Below are 19,113 nucleotides of genomic sequence, written 5' to 3' on the forward strand. Positions count from 1 at the left end.
ATTACAGTTTCCATTGTGTTAGGTTTTGGACAAATGTATAAAAGGCCAGCTGCAGGTCCGGTCACACACAATTTCTGAAGGTCATCTACCTTGATTGACTGAGGACCGGACCGGGTAGTGCAGGCGAACAAACGTATGTACCATTGACTGTAGCCCTTTTCTCTTACTGTATTGTATTTATTGTTGTAACCCCCTGCTAGTAAATTACCGTTGGTGGGTTGGACCCCAACATAATTTTGAAATACAATTGGTGTCGTGTCCCATTTCCTGCTAAGGTTTAAGGTGTATTTCTATCACACGTGTAGCTGCATTGTGCTCTAAGCGTGTCAGCGTGTGTGTGTATGCACTGCGTGTACTTTGTACGTCCGTCGCAGCGGCGTGGGTATGTAAAGTGCGTACACGGTACGGGCTTTTGTATGCTAACTGTGTAAAAAGTACGTAGGGTAAGGATTACATACAGCGGCCGCAGCGACTCAAATTTAAGTGTATTAAAGTATAGCTTTCTGTCCTGTAAAATAATCAGCATTCACACATTTTAAATGTCATCTTCACAGGGCAGAATTCAATTGTTTTTGGTGCTGGCAACCAGTAGATGGCGCCCAACGGAGCTGTTCAATTGTTTCTCCATTTGGGCGCGATCAGCTACCGGCGCTGGCATTTCACCTTGCTACTCCCTGAGGTGGCAAGGTGAAATGTGCAAAAGGTGACCTGTTTTGGTGCCCAAACAGGACTTTTTAGTACTTTGTCCGGGTTTAGCTGCTTTACGCAGCTAATCCCGGCCTTTCTGGGCGCGATGTGCACAATAAAAAAGAAAAATGTATTATCGTCCCCCGATCTCCTGTCAGTTTAGATGGGAGATCAGATGTGATACAACAATTGTATTTTGCAGATAGTTTGACGGCAGATAAGAACCACTTTGACCCATCTGGTCTGCCCTTTTTGTAACCTCACCCTATTTAATCCTTAGTTCTTTGTAAGGATATTCATATGCCTATACTAAGCATGTTTAAGTTGCTCTACTGTATTAGCCTCTACCACCTCTGATGGGAGGCTATTCCATCTATCCATTACCCTAATGTGGAAGTTATTTTTTCCCTCAAATTTACCCTGAAACTACCTCACTCCAGTTTCAGTGCATGTCTTCATGTTCTAGTAGTTCTAGAATGTTTCCCTCCTGTACCTTGTTAAAACCCTTGGTATATTTAAAAGTTTCTATCATGTCCCCCCTTTCCCATCTCTTTTCTAAACTATACATTTTAAAATCTTTTACTCTCTCTGTGTTAGTTTTTGTGATTTAGGCCATGCACCATTTTAGTTGCCCTTCTTTGTACGCTCTCTAATGTATTTTTTGCAGTGGTACTACATTCACTCTTTTCCAGTCCTCTGGAATTACTCCTGTAGCTAGTGATTTGTTGAATAATTATTTTAATGGTGCTACCAGCACCCCTTTAAGCTCTTTTAGTATCCTTGGGTAGTGTCGGACTGGGGCATGAAGGGCCCACCGGGGCAATGCAGTTATAGGGGCCCATACTTAGGGGTGTGGCCAGCCTACAAAGGGGGTGTGGCCAGCCTCCACAGAGGCTTGAAATACACAATAGTCTAGTGCAGTTTAATGCAACATATCTACCATGTATAATACAAGTGCACAGTCTGGAACCTGATCCCTAGGGGAAGGAGTGGGCACTCAGGCAGTGGGGCCTACCGGTGGTTTCCCTGGTACCCCTGTGGGCCAGTCCGACCCTGTCCTTGGGTATAGTTCATCTGGCCCCATTGATTTCTCCACTTTCAGTTTTGAGAGTTCTGTTAGGACCTTTTCCTCTGTAAATATATATTAATTTACCTTATTTTTATGAATGTCCTTGCAACTTATCTGTGGCCCCTTCCCCTCTCCTTCTGCAATTAATACTGAGCAAAAATAATTATTTAGATGATCTGCTATTGCCTTGTCTCCCTCAACCAAACTCTCACTCTCTGTCATTAGTTTTATTATTCCGCAATTTGATTTTCTCCTTTCACTTTTGTACTTAAAAAAGTTTTGCCCCCTTTTTCTACTGAATGGACCATTTTCACCTCCGCTTCTGCCTTTGCACATCTGATTGCCTTCTTAGCATCCTTCCTTCTGATAAGAAACACCTCATTGTCCTCATTATTTTGAGTCTGCTTATAAACTTATTTCCTAAATGCCCTCTTTTTGCTTACACACTAGTGGATACTTATTTTGTAAACCTCACTGGCTTTTCCTGGTGCTTTTGCTAATCCTTTTGATACAAAGGTCTGTTGGCTTTAGTATTGCACTTGTTAATTTTTGCCACCTCTTCTGTGTTCCTCCACTTTGTCAATGAATTGCTTAAACATGTTCCCATTTTTAAAAATCCTGTAAGTTTTTTTGGGGGGGTTAATCTTTCAACTGCTCTGGGCGACTCTTCTTGGAGCTACCCACCCTTGAGCAAATAGAACAAGAGAAAACTGAAGAGACAACATGTACAAGTTCCTGGTTCTGTATACTGCTTCTCTGTGCAAAAATGACTATCTGCCATTCTAATGGTTCAAGGTCAATCTCTGCAATGTTGCCCAAGGTTCTGAAAGGAAAAATGTCATTTAGCAGCTGAACATACAGATGTATTCACATAAACCTATCCTCAAATTGTGCAAAATAGTCCCATTTGGTGTTCCACAGAATTTGCAACTTTGCCGCAGTGGTGCAAGTAGAAAAAATGTCTTATAGGTTCTGTGTGCGCGCGCTGAAAGGCGCACACGCGCCAACAATGGGTGTGGCCAAATGCCACATGGGGCGTGGCCAATGGAAATGGGGGCGTGATACACAATAGGGGGGAGGGGCAGATACACATATGACCCCAATAGTGCCAGATACACATTGCCCCACAGTGCCAGATATGCATTGCCCCACGGTGCCAGATATACATTGCCCCACAGTGCCAGATACACATTGCCCCACAGTGCCAGATACACATTGCCCCACAGTGCCATATACACATTGCCTCACTGTGCCAGATACACAAATGACCCCAGAGTGCCAGATATACATTGCCCCACAGTGCCAGATACACATTGCCTCACTGTGCCAGATACACAAATGCCCCCAGAGTGCCATATACACATTGCCTCACAGTGCCAGATACACAAATGCCCCCACTGTGTCAGATATACTTTGTCCCCCAGTGCCAGATACAGAAATGCCCCCACAGTGCCAGATATGCCCCCAGTGCCAGATACAGAAATGCCCCCAGTGCCAGATACGCATGTCCCCCCCAGTGCCAGATATGCCCCCAGTGCCAGATATGCCCCCAGTGCCAGATACAGAAATGCCCTCACAGTGCCAGATATGCTCCCAGTGCCAGATACAGAGATGCCCCCAATGCCAGATATGCCCCCAGTGCCAGATACACATGTCCCCCCCATTGCCAGATATGCACCCAGTGCCAGGTATGCCCCCAGTACCAGATACAGAAATACCCCCACAGTGCCAGATATGCTCCCAGTGCCAGATATCCTCCCAGTGCCAGATACAGAGATGCCCCCAGTGCCAGAAACACATGTCCCCGCAGTGCTGCCAGATATGCCCCCAGTGCCAGGTACACCTGTTCCCCCCCTTCCCCTGCTGATTACCACGCTGCTGCTGTACTGTTCCTGTGGGTGAGGGGAGGAGAGCGCAGCGTGCACCTCTCCTGCCCCTCAGTCTCCGGCGGCGGTGCGGGTGTCAGTCTATCTTCAATTAGGTGCCAATCTGTGAGCCAATCAAAGCTCACAGTCCGGCAGCCAATCAGGAGCCTTGGCTGCCAGTCCGCGAGCTCGGATTGTCTCACAGGCCAGTGCTGAATTGAAGGTAGACACTGAGGGGCAGGAGAGGCACAAGCTGCGCTTAACTCCCCTCGCATCAGTGCAGTGAGCAGCAGCGGAGGGAGAGAGCGGCGGCCCGGCGGCGGTGGGTACGGTGTAACTACACTTAAGTGTGAAACGAGCAGTTTCAGTTTAGAATGGCAACACTCCAAAAGAACCCTTGTAGTTTAATTTCCCTAAGGCTTAAATTTACAGCCTCCAACTGTGACTAAACGACTGCATGGACAGAAACAATTGGAACTTTTTTTTTTATTATCACATATTCAGTTTTATAGCAAGATGTAGAGTTTTCTAAGAGATATCTCTTCACTTATAGAGCCTAATCACTGGTATTGCTGATCTGAAGTGTTCTTCGTGAGAATGGAAAAATGTGCCAATTTCGGAGCTGATGCTTGCTTGCACATAGGTCCTGTTACGACGCTGCCAGCCAATTCCGCAAATATGCCAATTTGAGAATTGCCACATGCGACATGGAGGTCACTTCTTACACATGGGATTAATCGAACACGGTACACTGTCACCAGCCAAAAGTACAGTATCATATTTGAAGGCAAACTTCGGCCCTTACCTTCATACACAATTATTAATATTTCGAGAAATCGGTAACATGCCACACGGGGCTTCGGTTCATAAGAAACACAGAAAATCATAACTAGAATTTTAAGTTTTAATCCCAAGAATACTTCAGAGCTTTAGTTACAAAAAGGTGTTATAAAGATTATTAAGAATATTTTAAAAATACACACAGATTATGGGTACTATCTCAAACAAATGAAAAGGAATAAAAATACAGAAAACCTAAATCACTTACTCAAACGAATTTATGTGGTTCTGTTGTGGGAGAGTTTCACAGAATAGACAATGGTCATTTCCAACGTGTAGCTGAGTGCCCAAGAAATGCACTCTCTGTCCCAGTGAGAGGGACAGAAATAGCCCTCAGCTGCAGCAGCCCCCACCCTTGGGATTTTTAACCACTTCCCTGCTGGATACTAAACATACACCATTTTTACATACTGCAGGTGCCTGGCAACAGGCAGGGTGGAGGGGGTGTAGCCCAAAGGCACAGGAATCTCTTTCAAAGAGAGTGAGGTCTGTGAGGTTCTGTACCTTGTCACCCCTGGATGGTTTTATGACTTGCCAGGAAGTTTAGTGGCTTAGTCATATAAACATGTGGAATTCCTTTATTTTCCATCAGGTGATTGATCCGGACATCTCTCCCTTATCAGGATTTATAACCTCTGGTCTGGTAATTGCACATGGAGCATTGCTTTCATCCCTAACTTTAGGGTCTGTAGATAAGGGTTGATTTCAGGAAGACAGAATCTACTATCTCTCTCCCTCAGCCTAGATACATGTAGATCAATTGCAGGACATAGCCTGTCAGCCATTTTGTCACATCTAAGCTGAAAAAATATTATATATACAGTATACAGTCACTTGAAATCATTATTGTTGTTTATTTCACATATAATTTGTGATTCTCCTTTCTGTGTTTAAACATCACAGGTCCGTTCCGCAGATGGATCTTGTGATCTTTTGCCATGTACCAGTTCTGTAGCCAGGAGCTGGCTGGCAACTTTCAGCCTGGGCGGCAGACTCAAGCAAGTGGCCCAGCTTTTCACAGGGAATACAATACAAAAATGGCCCTGGAACACTTAAATTGCACTGGCCCAGGGGGGCAGATGGCACCCTACCCCCTTGCCCAACCAGCCCCTGTCTGTAGCTGAGGACTGAGCAGACATATTGGTGGACAATTTGTTTCTACACGCAACTCCACCTGCAGCTGAATCAGAGTAACTGGGCAGTAACAGGACATTTGCCCATAGGTTAATCTTAGTGGGGGCATATAAATTGAATTGCAGTCTATGGCCCTAATTCATGTTTCTACGCAAATGCTATTGCGATTGTCTAGGCTACGGAGCTGCTAATGTTGGCAGGTGAAGTTGCCGCCCAGGAATGAAAAGAGACGCCCACCGGAGCCATCGCAAACCCATTTGCAATTGTTTACACATTTGCAGCCTACATGCAAAAAAAAGGAACATTGAGGTTAAGGGTTGGTCTATGGCTATGTAGACTGGGCACGGCAGTAGCGGTACAGGTGCCATGTTTTTGCACATGCAGCCATCAGCACATACACACCTCGAAAACGACCATGATAAGCCTTCATTTTTCCAATCACTCCCCATAAGCTTGCCGTTAACACCTCCAAACGGTCACTTGCTGTCAATCACTTTTCCATGAAACCCTCATTGCGAGCGGGATCTCAATGGCACCTTTGCGCATTCGAAAACAAACAAATACCAGGTCGGCGCTTGAAAATCCAATAATACTGCCAAATATAATAAAACAATTTATTTAGCTAGCAAAAAAATATATAAAACACAAAAAGAAACATAGAAAAATAAAAACTAATAATGGACCACAATAATATATAACACATAAAACTTGGGTGTAATTACACCTCAGATAATAGCATATATATGCCTATAATAAAAACATATAGGAGTGGGTCACCGGTTTTCACCTATATAGCTTTCAATATACTGGATTCTAAGTTGTTCAGTCTCTCACAGTTCAGAAAGAATATGTCCAGATACGAACCCCTAGCAGGAACCCCAAAAAGAGCAAGGGAACCAGAAGAGGAAGACGAGGGGGACAGAGGAGGAGGAAGAAAGAACCAACGATTCCATTAGGTGCCGATACGGTTTTTAATCTCTCCTCCAAACCCCTTAATCAATTGGAAACCAAGGTATTAGCTAAGGGTATGAATTTTGCCCCAACTACAAAGCCCAATTTTTTTGAATTATTTATAGAACTCAATAGGTACGTTAGGAGTCTATGTAGAAAAAGGTTTTTTGCATGCACTAATAATATATCAAAACCTGAAACACAAGTAATACTAGATCGAGATGACCAATCAGGTCTGACGATACTTAATGAGTTACTTATAGAGAGTGCAGCTTGTGAAACCCAGACTATATCAGAAACTTTGATTTTTGACATTAATAACACCTCAGAACCTGTGTTTAAAAATAAATCTCAATTTTATCCTTTACAACATAGGACTAGTGCTATAGAAACTTTTTATATTCAATCTTTGAATGATTTTCGAGCTTTATGTGACACTAAGACACATTCGTGTCTATATAATCTAAATAGTGAGGAACGGAGAGTCCTTAAATCATTAGCTAATGATATGACACTTACAATCAAACCAGCAGATAAAGGGGGGGGACTAGTGGTCCAGGATACATGTGATTATCTAAAGGAGGCTAAACGCCAATTATCGGATAAAAATTTTTATCAAGCATTAACTGCAGACCCCTCCCGTAAATATCAGCTAGAATTAAAAAAGTTATTAGAAAATGCTAAATCTGAGGGTGTGATTACTCAGGATGAGTTTAATTTCCTCTACCCCCTCCACCCTATCGTCCCGACTTATTATCACCTCCCCAAAATTCACAAAACACTTCACGATCCCCCAGGGCGACCTATTATTTCTGGGATTGGGGGTCTTACGTCTAATTTATCCTATTATGTTGATCACTTTTTACAACCTTGCGCAACATCTCTGAGGTCTCATATCCGGGATACCACTGAATTTATTCGATTAGTTGAAGGTCACAAATGGACCTCTGATTATATACTAATCACCTGTGATGTGCAAGCTTTGTACACTAATATTCCACATGCTCAAGGAGTACAAGCTGTGGATACTGCACTTATTAAAACCGGAATGGACTCAGAGATGAAACGCAATTTTATCACTTCTGCCATTTATTTTATTTTAACACACAATCACTTTTTGTTTGATCACTGTCACTATCTACAGGTACTCGGTACAGCGATGGGGACCAGGTTCGCACCGAGTTTCGCAAATATCTACATGGGTGACCTTGAACAGACACTTATCTGGGAAGGCCCCTACTCTGCGAACCTGGTCCTTTACTGTCGCTATATCGACGACCTGTTTTTTATTTGGAAAGGGGATGTTGACACAGTTACTAATTTTGTTGAATTTCTTAATAATAATAAATATGGTTTATCCTTCACTTGTACACACAATCCCACACGTATTAATTTTCTGGACGTTACGGTGGAGGTGGTGGAGGAAAAATTGTTAGTGTCATCTTATAAAAAAACTGTTGACACCTGCAGCTATATTCCATATACGAGTAATCACAAGAAAAGCTGGTTAAATAATGTACCCAAAAGTCAACTGTATAGGATTAGACGTAATTGTACACTAGATTGTACATTTGCTGAACAAGCTGAAGAACTTATTACTTCCTTAAGGGAACGTGACTATCCTGAAGGCATATTAGAAGAGGCTATTGCTTATTCACAAACATTGAATAGGGAGAATATTCTTAAGATAAATAATATATCACTAGATAATGAGGTTGGAGATGTGAATGAAAATTCATGTAATATAAGGGCACAAGATCTCCCTATAATAATAAAAAAACCTATTGAGAACTCTAGATCCAAAAATGATAAGAAAAAAACTCATAAAATCAATGAATATAAATTGGCTTTTAAATCCAAATATAATGTAAAAGCAAATAAAATTTCTTGCATAATTAAACGTAATTATAAGTTACTGTTAACTGATCCGGTTTTGAGTACTTCTCTTCCTACAAATCCTACGATTATATTTAAAAAGGCAAAGAATCTTAGAAACATACTGGCTCCTAGCTTTTTTAAGAGGTCGCGTGATGATACTGAGACGAGTAAGCAACAAACATTAGTGGGTTCACAGGTAGTCGGTTTCTTTAGGTGTAATCACAACAGGTGTACAACATGTACTCACGTTGCTAATAAAACCAAATATATCTCCTCGTCTGCTTCAAAAAAGGAATTTAAAATAGAAACCTTTATTAATTGTAGTACGCATTTTGTAGTGTATTTATTGCGGTGCTCGTGCCAGCTTTATTATGTTGGGCGAACAACTAGGGCACTTAAATTACGTTTTATGGAGCATAGGAGAAATATTCTCAGGGGCTTTATGAATCATAGTGTCTCTCGTCACTATGCAGAAGCTCATGCTAATGATCCTGCCTGTCTCCAAATAATTGGGCTTGAACAAATTAAGGTTACCCCCAGAGGTGGAGATAGATTTAGAACACTCTGTCGTCAAGAAGCTGCATGGATTTGGAAATTACAGACACTGAAACCACAAGGGCTGAATGAAACAATCGATCTAGAATTCATTTAGATTCATTTTTATCTATGTTTATTATTATTTCTCATGTTGGTTAGATTCATCTTCTCAGTCCCGATCCCACATGTGGGTGAGAGCGGACCATGCCTGTGCACTGATTAAACGATAGTTCACTGGCTTCTGCTATATGGTTTGATTGATGTGGCTAATCCAATGTACATTGCTGGCTCCCATAACCGCGATCTTACTTGGCATTGCCTCTATATAGCTAGAGGCATGTCATTTATCAGGTCTGATCGCGTTTTTGGTTGCTCAGCTATAGAACATTTCCAATTTGAGATCTCTGGTTCCGGATTATAAAGTATTCTTTTAATGAATTCAAATAATTATATTACTATATGGTTAATTTGTGGCCCCGCTATATAGATCTATAGGCATTATACTATTAAAGGGCGGGTGTGTGTATATATATTTTTATAATTTTTTTATAATATTTTTTTATAATATTATGTTGTGTTTTGGCTAATTATTTTGATTCTAAAGGTTTTTCTATATTAATACAACATTTATTAAATAACACCTTAAGTATTCTAGGTGCTTCACTACTTTATGGTTATGCCATTACTGTGATTAAAGTAATGTAATGAATATATTTCTATCCTCTATGAGATATATGTGCTTTTAAACAGGTGGCACTATGGATTTCTACAGACTGATGGAGTTATGTAGTATTCTGTTCTGTCCGCTTAGCAACACATTTTTTCTTTTATATTAATTATTATGATTAAATTGTATTAGGTTATATATATTATTATTATAGGTAGAACTATAATAATTTATGTAATGGACCTTATTAACTGATTCCCTGAGCTAACCCCTAGCCTTGTAAGAGATTGATAAATGAGGCACCTGCTGTGATTTTGTACACACCTATTCTCACTAATTACAAAGCACAGGGTATAAAAGATAGAAAGTGCTCAGAAGGGAATACTTTGCCTCTTGAAGAAGCCGCCTGGGGTGCGGAGAAACGCGTTGAGGACACAGAGAGGACGGGTCACTGAGAATATCACCGAGACCATCCAAGTGCTCACAGGAGAAATACACCTGCTGTTCTATAATATCAAGTTGTCTGTAACCTGTTGCCGGCAATCAGCCTGCTTGTGAAGAGACCGGACTCTTCATTTCTTCACAATTTTTCACACCATCAGCCTGTCTTGCTGAGCATGGCTATTTCCAATCAGGAATAATACACGGCAGTTTAGCTTACCAACTCTGTGCTGTGTTAAAGAAAACATCCATCCCTGCGGGCGCCGCCGACGGATGTCTCACCCGTGCAAAGGGTGATAGAGAGCGGCTTTGCATTACCCACCGTGCATAGGAAAGCAAGGACAGCGATTCAGTGAGTAATTGAAACCGTACGGTTCTTTCATATCATATCCATCACGTGGAAAATTATACTTTACATATATGGTTACAGAGGCTGAATTTATTAGCCGGAGGACATATTCTTTCTGAACTGTGAGAGACTGAACAACTTAGAATCCAGTATATTGAAAGCTATATAGGTGAAAACCGGTGACCCACTCCTATATGTTTTTATTATAGGCATATATATGCTATTATCTGAGGTGTAATTACACCCAAGTTTTATGTGTTATATATTATTGTGGTCCATTATTAGTTTTTATTTTTCTATGTTTCTTTTTGTGTTTTATATATTTTTTTGCTAGCTAAATAAATTGTTTTATTATATTTGGCAGTATTATTGGATTTTCAAGCGCCGACCTGGTATTTGTTTGTTTTCTATTGCTAATTGCTGAGGAGGCTGGCTACCTCCTTACCAGGTGGCTGCTGATTCCAATTCACATTTACACAGTTCTGCCCAGCGCCAACAAACCTTATTTTTTGTTTTTTGGACCTTTGCGCATTCGCCTGGCAACTGCAGCACATGTGCAGTCTGCCGATAAATGCCCCGCTGCTTTATAATCGGCTGTTGCGTACAAACATGAATCAGGCGCAATGTGCGTACACATTCTGTAGATCCGGCGTACATTGGCGCTGATAATGATGGCAGCTACTTCCACAAGCTGATGAATAGGGTCCATGTGTCTGCATACACACTAATAGCAGCACACAGTTCCGTGCATGCAACGCGAGTTCCATTGCGGCCGACTTGCACGCAGCTCTGCATCAGCTCCACAGTGGGCAGAGGTCATCTAGAAATAACAATTTCTTCCTGATGCATTTCCATGTACAGATGGAGCCATCGTTATCTTGTCCTTTAATAGGATTAAGTGAGCCAGGGCAGTCAGACTTAATCTCCTGCTGTAATGACTTAGGGCAGGGATGGGGAACCTTTTGGCCCTTCAGCTGTTGTTGAACTACACATCCCAGCATGCCTTGCAGCAGTTTTAGCATGGCCAAGTAGCAAAACTGTATCAGAGCATACCCCCTTAATCCCCTGATGTATTGTTCTCTCTGTATTGTATTGCAGCTGAGAACAATAGATGAAGGCCTTATGCTATTAAACCATGGTGTGCTTAGGCGCAGCAGGGAAGCCAAGATAAGCGTGGCTCCATCTGTATGTTCCCAAACTTTAGCATAGAAATAGCGTTTTATTTGCTACTGGCCTTATTTAGAATGTTATTTAGGTCCATTATTCTAGTATTTCTGTACTGCCCCGTGGCACCAAACTGAATCCGTATTTAGATTAGAGTGTATAAGACCTGCACCCACCTTATATTAGACTTGCACCCCCTTATGCCTGGCAAAGCAGGGTCTCATTAAGCATTGATGCATCCCCAGATATGCTTCGTAGCAGGTGTGTCTATTGTGAGTACTACAATCCTGGTATAAAGATATGTGGTGGTGATGATGGTGATGATCATGAAGATCAGGATGATGGTGGTGGTGATGATGATGATGATAAAACTAACAGCACTTTCTAGTCACTTCTAATCGACTGTTTGGATCTTGACCCCACCAGCCGGTCGTCCTAGACTCATTAGTGTCACGGTGCGTCTGTCTCCTCTGATATATTCTCTGTCATTTCTCTTTGTACTACTGTAGTAAAGAAGATTTCTAGTGATAACTAACATATGATAACTTTGGCATTTATTAATAACACTGTCGAGACACTAGTCTAGCTTGTGTACACAATAGTCCATTCTATTATATTGTGTATGAATAGGGTAGTGTGATTTTGCTTTTGTAGCTAACCCTCCCAAGCCCCACCTCTACTCTATTGCGGGGTGTAGAAGGAGCATTTGTAAATATGACCGGCATTTGTGACACAGTGCCTCATTCACCCACATCAGGGGATACGGTCGTTAGGGCGACACAGCTTAGGTCGACAGTCATTAGGTCAACCACTGAAGGTCAACATGCATTAGGTCGACATGGTCAATAGGTCAACATGGTCATTAGGTCGACAGGTCAAAAGGTCAACATGAGTTTTTAATATTTTTTTATTTTACCATACTTGACGATCCACGTGGACTACGATTGGAACGGCAACCTGTGCCGAGTGAAGCAGTAGCACAGTGAGGCACCTTGCCCAAAACATGCGAGGGGACATGGTGCACTAATTGGTGTTCCCCGACGCTTTACGCAGAAAACAACACAAAAAAAGTCCAAAAACTCATGTCGACCTTTTCACCTGTCGACCTACTACATGTCGACCTGATTCCCATGTCGACCTAGTGCATGTTGACCTAATGGCCATGTCGACCTTCAGTGGTCGACCTAATGACTGTCGACCTAAGTTGAGTTGACCCAACGACCCATACCCCACATCAGCTTCCTAACAAGGACTCTGCTACTATACTATATTCGTCGGCGGTTGGGATCCTGGAAGTTGGAATACCGATGCAGGAATTCTGACACTGCTTGGAATGCAGGGGTTAGGTTTAGGCTGCGTGAAGGGAGTGTTGGGGTTAGGGGGGCATTGGGGAAAGGTAAGTATATTTTCCTTTCCCCTGTCGGGATTCTCACCATCGGGATGCCGCAGTGGGTATTTTGACCGCCAGCATCCCGAACACCGGCATATCGAACTCAACCCTTATATTCTTCTAAGTTATCACAGTATTATATAGTTCTCTTTTTGTACGTTATATTTTTTTATCCCCTGATGCCTGCCTGTGCTATTCTTCAAGTAAACACCAATATTTTGATTCAATCAAGCCTAATAATGAGACATAAAGGATTTTAATCCCAATGGCTCAACAAAGACCAAGGGATACCCTAATATGAATTCTAGTCTCACCTTGCTTCATTGTGTCCTAGGAACTCCATACAAATCTGTGCATGCCCGATGATGACCTACACTGCATAAAGAGACTTAAAAAGCACTACCCCTGTGTATGGCTATGCATTTGTTCTTCAGGCTTCATAACAGGGCATGATTTCAGGATTCCCTGGTAGATATAATTCAAACATTACGGAGAGTTATATAGTAAAAAGTAATCCTGCACTTGTTTCTTGGGCTGGGATGGAATAAAGTCTGAGTTCCGTGGCCGTGCAGGAGCCGGATGAACTCTGACTTTTTTTTTAAAGGGGCAATCATATTCAAGGCTAAACCATGCCTTGTAAATGATCACCCCTTTAAACAAAATGCCCGAGTTCGGTCCGCATCCCGCACTTCATTACATCCCGGCCTTTGAGACAAGGCCACGGTAATTGGCTCAGTTAAGGAAGGGAAAGTAGACAGATTTAAAAGTTGGCGGATTAAGAGAATTTGAGCTCCATGAATTTTTTTAAGTTCTGTTGAGTTTTTCTTGGAAATCACCACGCAACAAAGGGTTAAACACCTCTTCATTCTTTATTCAAACTTTGACTCATCTCCCTTCTTTAAAAAAAAATAAAAATACCAAAAACATTCCCAAATTTATAACAAGTAATTTCCCGACCCAAAGTTTACAAACACAAATAACAATAATAGACCCAACCAAACAAATGTATTCTCTCGCTCAGCCTGCAATACTTGCAGCTATCTTGCAGTTATCCTTTTTACATCCCAAGTGGTAAAACCTAAAAGCTCTTTAGCCCAATGTTGCCAGAGAACCTGTAGAGCACTGCTCTGCAATGTTTTACAGGCCCCCTACTGGCGGAGAAAGGGATGACACCTGTCATTTTTCAAGGGACCCGCTATGAACAGTTGAAGTTTAAGTGTTGATACTAGAAACAATATTTAATCTTCCAATGCTTAGAGGGTCTCACAGTTCTTTTCCGGAGCTCACGATGTGGTGGAAAATGAAGGGCAGCAACAGGGTGACAGGATAGTGAAGAGAAGGGAGGTGCGAGGGAGAAGCAGGTGTTTTTAGAGATCGTTGGGCTATAATCTATTCCTGGGGTCCCTTGACATCGAAAATAAACTCTGACAGGTATCAACCGCTGACTGATTGCCTAATAATCCTTTCAACGCTGTAGAGATCAGTACAGAATTGCTCTACAGGGCATGAAGGGGGTTTGTACCGCCGGGCTCTCTAGAGCAGTGAAAGGGTTCGTTTTCCCGCCAAAGTCTGCACCAAGTCCACAGAAATATTAGCACCATATTGATAAACCTTGTGAGCCTCCCTCACACTATGCGAGGGCAAACTGGTAAGGGGCAGAGGGTGAGAGGAGGGGCAGTGCATCCTGGGCTGTCTCCTCTAGAGGTAAGACTCGGGGTCCCTTATGTTCCAACTGCGGAGACCACACCAGGATTCAGAGGTGCTGTAAATAGAAAAAAATGGAATAGGTCAAATTTTTGGAGAAAAGATGGTTACCAAAAAAAAAAAAAAAAAAGACAAAATATTACATAAAGTATGAGTGACAGTTGGAAGGAGGAATACAATGAGTGTGTAATGGACCTGGCAGCAGCTGGCAAGCACTGGTCTCCTGCAGGCAGCAAAGTGTTAATGACTCAGGGTGATAACGCTGGCAGCCCCAGCATGATTGACATGCTCAGTGTATGGGGGGTGGAGTAAAGCGGCACCCGGCACTTTTCTTCAAAACGCGGGCATGTCGCCCCTGTTTTGAAGACGTGACGGGACCAGGGTTTGCGGCATGGAACGTAGACTTAAGTTGGGTACATGCCTATTCAATCCCCTGCTGATAGGGTTAAACGCTCCTGATCAGCCGGGGGTTGTGACCCCTTGTGACCTCCTGTGAGGTGACGGCAGCAGTGTGTTTGATGGGGGGTGGGTAAGTGGCTCCAATATGGGGATCAGGAGGTCGGGTGTGCTGCATATAAGATGCCACCTCCCTGCCCTGATCATTGCAGAAGCGTTATAAGCCTTTTATCAGCTAGCACTCCTGCATCGGCACTGCACATGTATCTATATAATCAGCGGCCATTCACCCGATATTGGGGGAACAGGCCGTTGATTGTATAGGTGTGTACCCAGCTTTACTGGACCCAGGTGTCCAGATCCAACGGCCAGCCTGAGTAAGCTTCAGCGTACGCAGGTTGACAGGTGCCTAAAACCATTGCGAATCGCGACCAATGTTTAAATCTGACAATGGCATCAAATTCAATCAATGAATTTAATATGTGCGTGACAATCTCTCCAATAAAATCATACATAAATGACCAAGTACTGTAGATCAATAATTTGTTTAATTTTACAGAAAAAAGCATCTAGAAGTATTGAGTTGAAACTGGTTACGGACAATGATCATATAACTTTACCACAAAAGTTTTTATAAATTGTCAGATAGTACAGGAATTGGAGTTTTATGACCATATTTTTTCCACCATTGCATTAATTATACGAAAAGGAAAGACTTCAGCGGCATCTTATGATGTGATCTACTATAAAATGATACAGGTTGAGTATCCCATATCCAAATATTCCGAAATACGGAATATTCCGAAATACGGACTTTTTTGAGTGAAAGTGAGATATTGAAATCTTTGTTTTCTGTGGCTCAATGTACACAAACTTTGTTTAATACACAAAGTTATTAAAAATATTGTATTAAATTACCTTCAGGCTGTGTGTATAAGATGTATATGAAACATAAATGCATTCTGTGCTTAGACTTAGGTCCCATCACCATGATATCTCATTATGGTATGCAATTATTCCAAAATACGGAAAAATCCAATATCCAAAATACCTCTGGTCCCAAGCATTTTGGATAAGTGATACTCAACCTGTATTATATAGTGGTTTATGCACTATAGTGTCAATTTGTAAGAGGAATACAGTGAAGAAGGAGAGCAGATGCCAAGTATTGTTCATATACTCTTTATGTAGAATATCAATCTCTGCGGGGATGAGGAATGTAGAGATATTATCATCTTTATAATAATAATGATACCGAAAATTGGCAAACGCAAATATTCCCATCACAGCTGTTTATATAAAGGTTCCCCCATTCTTATGTTACATTAATGTTTGTACGTCAGTGACTAGCAGGAATAAAGTAATGCCCAGATATATCAAGCCGTGGAGAGTGATAAATAGCAACCAATCAGCTCCTAACTGTCATTTTTCAAACCCAGCACGTAACATGGCAATTAGGAGATGATTGGCTGGTCCTTTATCACCCTGCTATTTATCACTCTCCAAGGCTTGATAAATGAGCCCCTTAATGCTTTACTGATCTAGTAGATAACATTTATAAACAATTAATTGTTTATTATTATCTTTTACATGATATTGTATGGTATGTACTGTGCATTGTTTTAAAACAATAAGTAAAAGCATCACACAGATGTGTCCGCATACGTCTTTGCTGCAGTCACGCCAATCAGCCCCTATTGGCCCTCATTCCGAGTTGATCGCTCCCTAGCTACTTTTAGCAGCCGTGCAAACGCATAGTCGCCACCCACGGGGGAGTGTATTTTCACTTTGCAAGAGTGCGAACGCCTGTGCAGCCAAGCGGTACAAAAACATTTTGTGCAAAACAAGACCAGCCCTGTAGTTACTTATTCTGTGCGAAGATGGCTGCGACGAAGGTCCCGGAATTGACGTCAGATACCCGCCCTGCAAACACCTGGACACGCCTGCGTATTTCCAAACACACCCAGAAAATGGTCAGTTGACACCCATAAACTCCCACTTCCTGTCAATCTCCTTGCGATCGGCTGTGCGAATGGAATCGTCGCTAGAAGCAATGCAAAACAACGATGCTCTGTGTACCCGTACAGCTAGCGATCAACTCGGATTGAGGGCCATTGGCAGGTCCCGTGAGAATCTTCTAGTGTCAGGCGTATTTTTTGGCATTTATTTAGCCAAAAATGCATCTACATCGCAACGCAAGGCAACTAGGACACACGGGAAGACTGTGCTTACTAATTTGATATATGACACTTTTATATTGTGTGTGACCGAATCTCTGAATCTGTATATGAAGTGGGCAGTACGGATGGTGTAATCGTTAGCATTACTGCCTCACAGCACTGAGGTCACGGGTTCCATTCCCACCATGGCCCTAACTGTGTGGAGTTTGTATATTCTCCCCGTACTTGCGTGGGTTTCCTCTGGATACTCCGGTTCCCTCCCACAATCCAAATATATACTGGTAGGTTAATTGGCTTCTGACAAAATTAACCCTAGTATGAATATGTGTGAGTATAAACGTGCTAGGGAATGTAGATTGTAAGCTCCACTGGGGCAGGGACTGATGTAAATGGACAAATATTCTCTCTGTAAAGCGCTGCGGAATATGTGTGCGCTATATAAATAACTGGTAATAAATAAATAATAAAATAATACAATGTAGCAGCCATAGCTTTTTCCCAATACAAGTTCTGTTCCGCTCTGTGTACAGATTCATATCATAACCCTTTCACATCGCACAAATAACCCGGTATCGGCCCGGCATATTGCCGGGTCAACACGGGTTAGTGTGCGTTGTGAAAGCGCCAAGTCCGAATTCCTGGGTCGCCTGACCCGGTAATTCAACCTGGGCTATAAGCAGTGTTATTCCCTGGTTGCATACCGGGTCAGTGGCTTCATAAACGGATTCCCGTGTCGATGTGACCCGGGACCCATTTTATAGATAGGGAGAGGCGGCGCGGAGATGAGCTAATCTCCCAGTGCAGCCTCCGCCCCCTCTGCCAGCTCCTCCCCCTGCTGCTATGGCAACCGACCCATCATATTGCCGGGTCGGACAGCCAGCGAAAGGGGTAGGAGAGTCTCCAATGCCGGATCCCACCCGGGAAGCACCCGTTTCCAGTCGCGGGTGGGATCCGGTATTGGAGATCTGAAAGGGGTATCAGTCACACACAGATATACAAGTGTCATATATCACCTTACTCAGCACAGAAGACGCCCAACGTTAGCAGAGTTGCACGGGATCTGCTGGCTCACACCTGTAGTGCAGTCAGCAGTACTGTATTTTTATTTTGAATACTATTTTGTATACAATTTATGTACTAATGGTCATTGATTGCTATCCATTGGGCGGTATCCAATTAGCCACGGTAATTTACCGCGGCTAATTGGTTCACCAGGGGCTATCCTATTAGCCCTGATAGCTGGCGCTTATCTCCTGATGCCGGCACTTATCAGGGATTGATTTTGCCTGCCTCAGGCAGAGGTAGCTAAATCCCTGATAAGTGACTATTTTTTACACAAGAAGTGCCACAAAAATACATTGGACCACGCCCTTTCGCGGATCCTATGTATTTGGATGAATTGGATAGGGGAGATTAAAAAAAAATCAGTAAGAAAATGTAAAAAAATCATGAAAAAAACTTATTTGCGGCATTATCGTTGCTAATTGGATAACGCCCATAGAGTAAAAACATACGTATATATTACCATGGCAGGCTAGTCTCAAATGTTTAGGGGTAACCGAAACTTTGACACTATGGGCCGGAAGTCCGAGTTGGCCAGAGGTGCAAGTTCTCTTTTTTTAAAGTTACAATCATATACAAGGCAAAACCATGCCTTGTAAATGGTTGGCGATTTAAAAAACTTCCAAGTTCGGCCGGGAACCCGCACCTCTGGCCAACTCAGATTTCATTACATCCGGCCCAATATTTCAATACATACAATGGAGTTGATATACGAACAATAATTATAAATAAAACAAACATGAAATTGCATTTTTTGTCGTTAAACATACAGATATTTTTGCATGATTTAATTTTTTTA

General features: G+C 42.3%; 1 protein-coding gene across 1 annotated transcript in view; it reads right to left on the reverse strand.

The window, feature by feature from the left end:
- Positions 1 to 13,822: 13,822 nt before the first annotated feature.
- Positions 13,823 to 19,113, reverse strand: part of COL6A3 (collagen type VI alpha 3 chain) — a 128,170-nt gene continuing 122,879 nt past the window's right edge. Inside the window, exon 46 of the mRNA XM_063933214.1 lies at positions 13,823 to 14,734. Within this exon, the coding sequence (XP_063789284.1) occupies positions 14,694 to 14,734 (41 nt within the window). The 3' untranslated portion in view covers positions 13,823 to 14,693. The remainder of the gene's footprint in view (positions 14,735 to 19,113) is intronic.

Source organism: Pseudophryne corroboree, chromosome 7 (genome assembly GCF_028390025.1).
Source record: "Pseudophryne corroboree isolate aPseCor3 chromosome 7, aPseCor3.hap2, whole genome shotgun sequence".
In the NCBI taxonomy this organism is placed as follows: Eukaryota; Metazoa; Chordata; class Amphibia; order Anura; family Myobatrachidae; genus Pseudophryne; species Pseudophryne corroboree.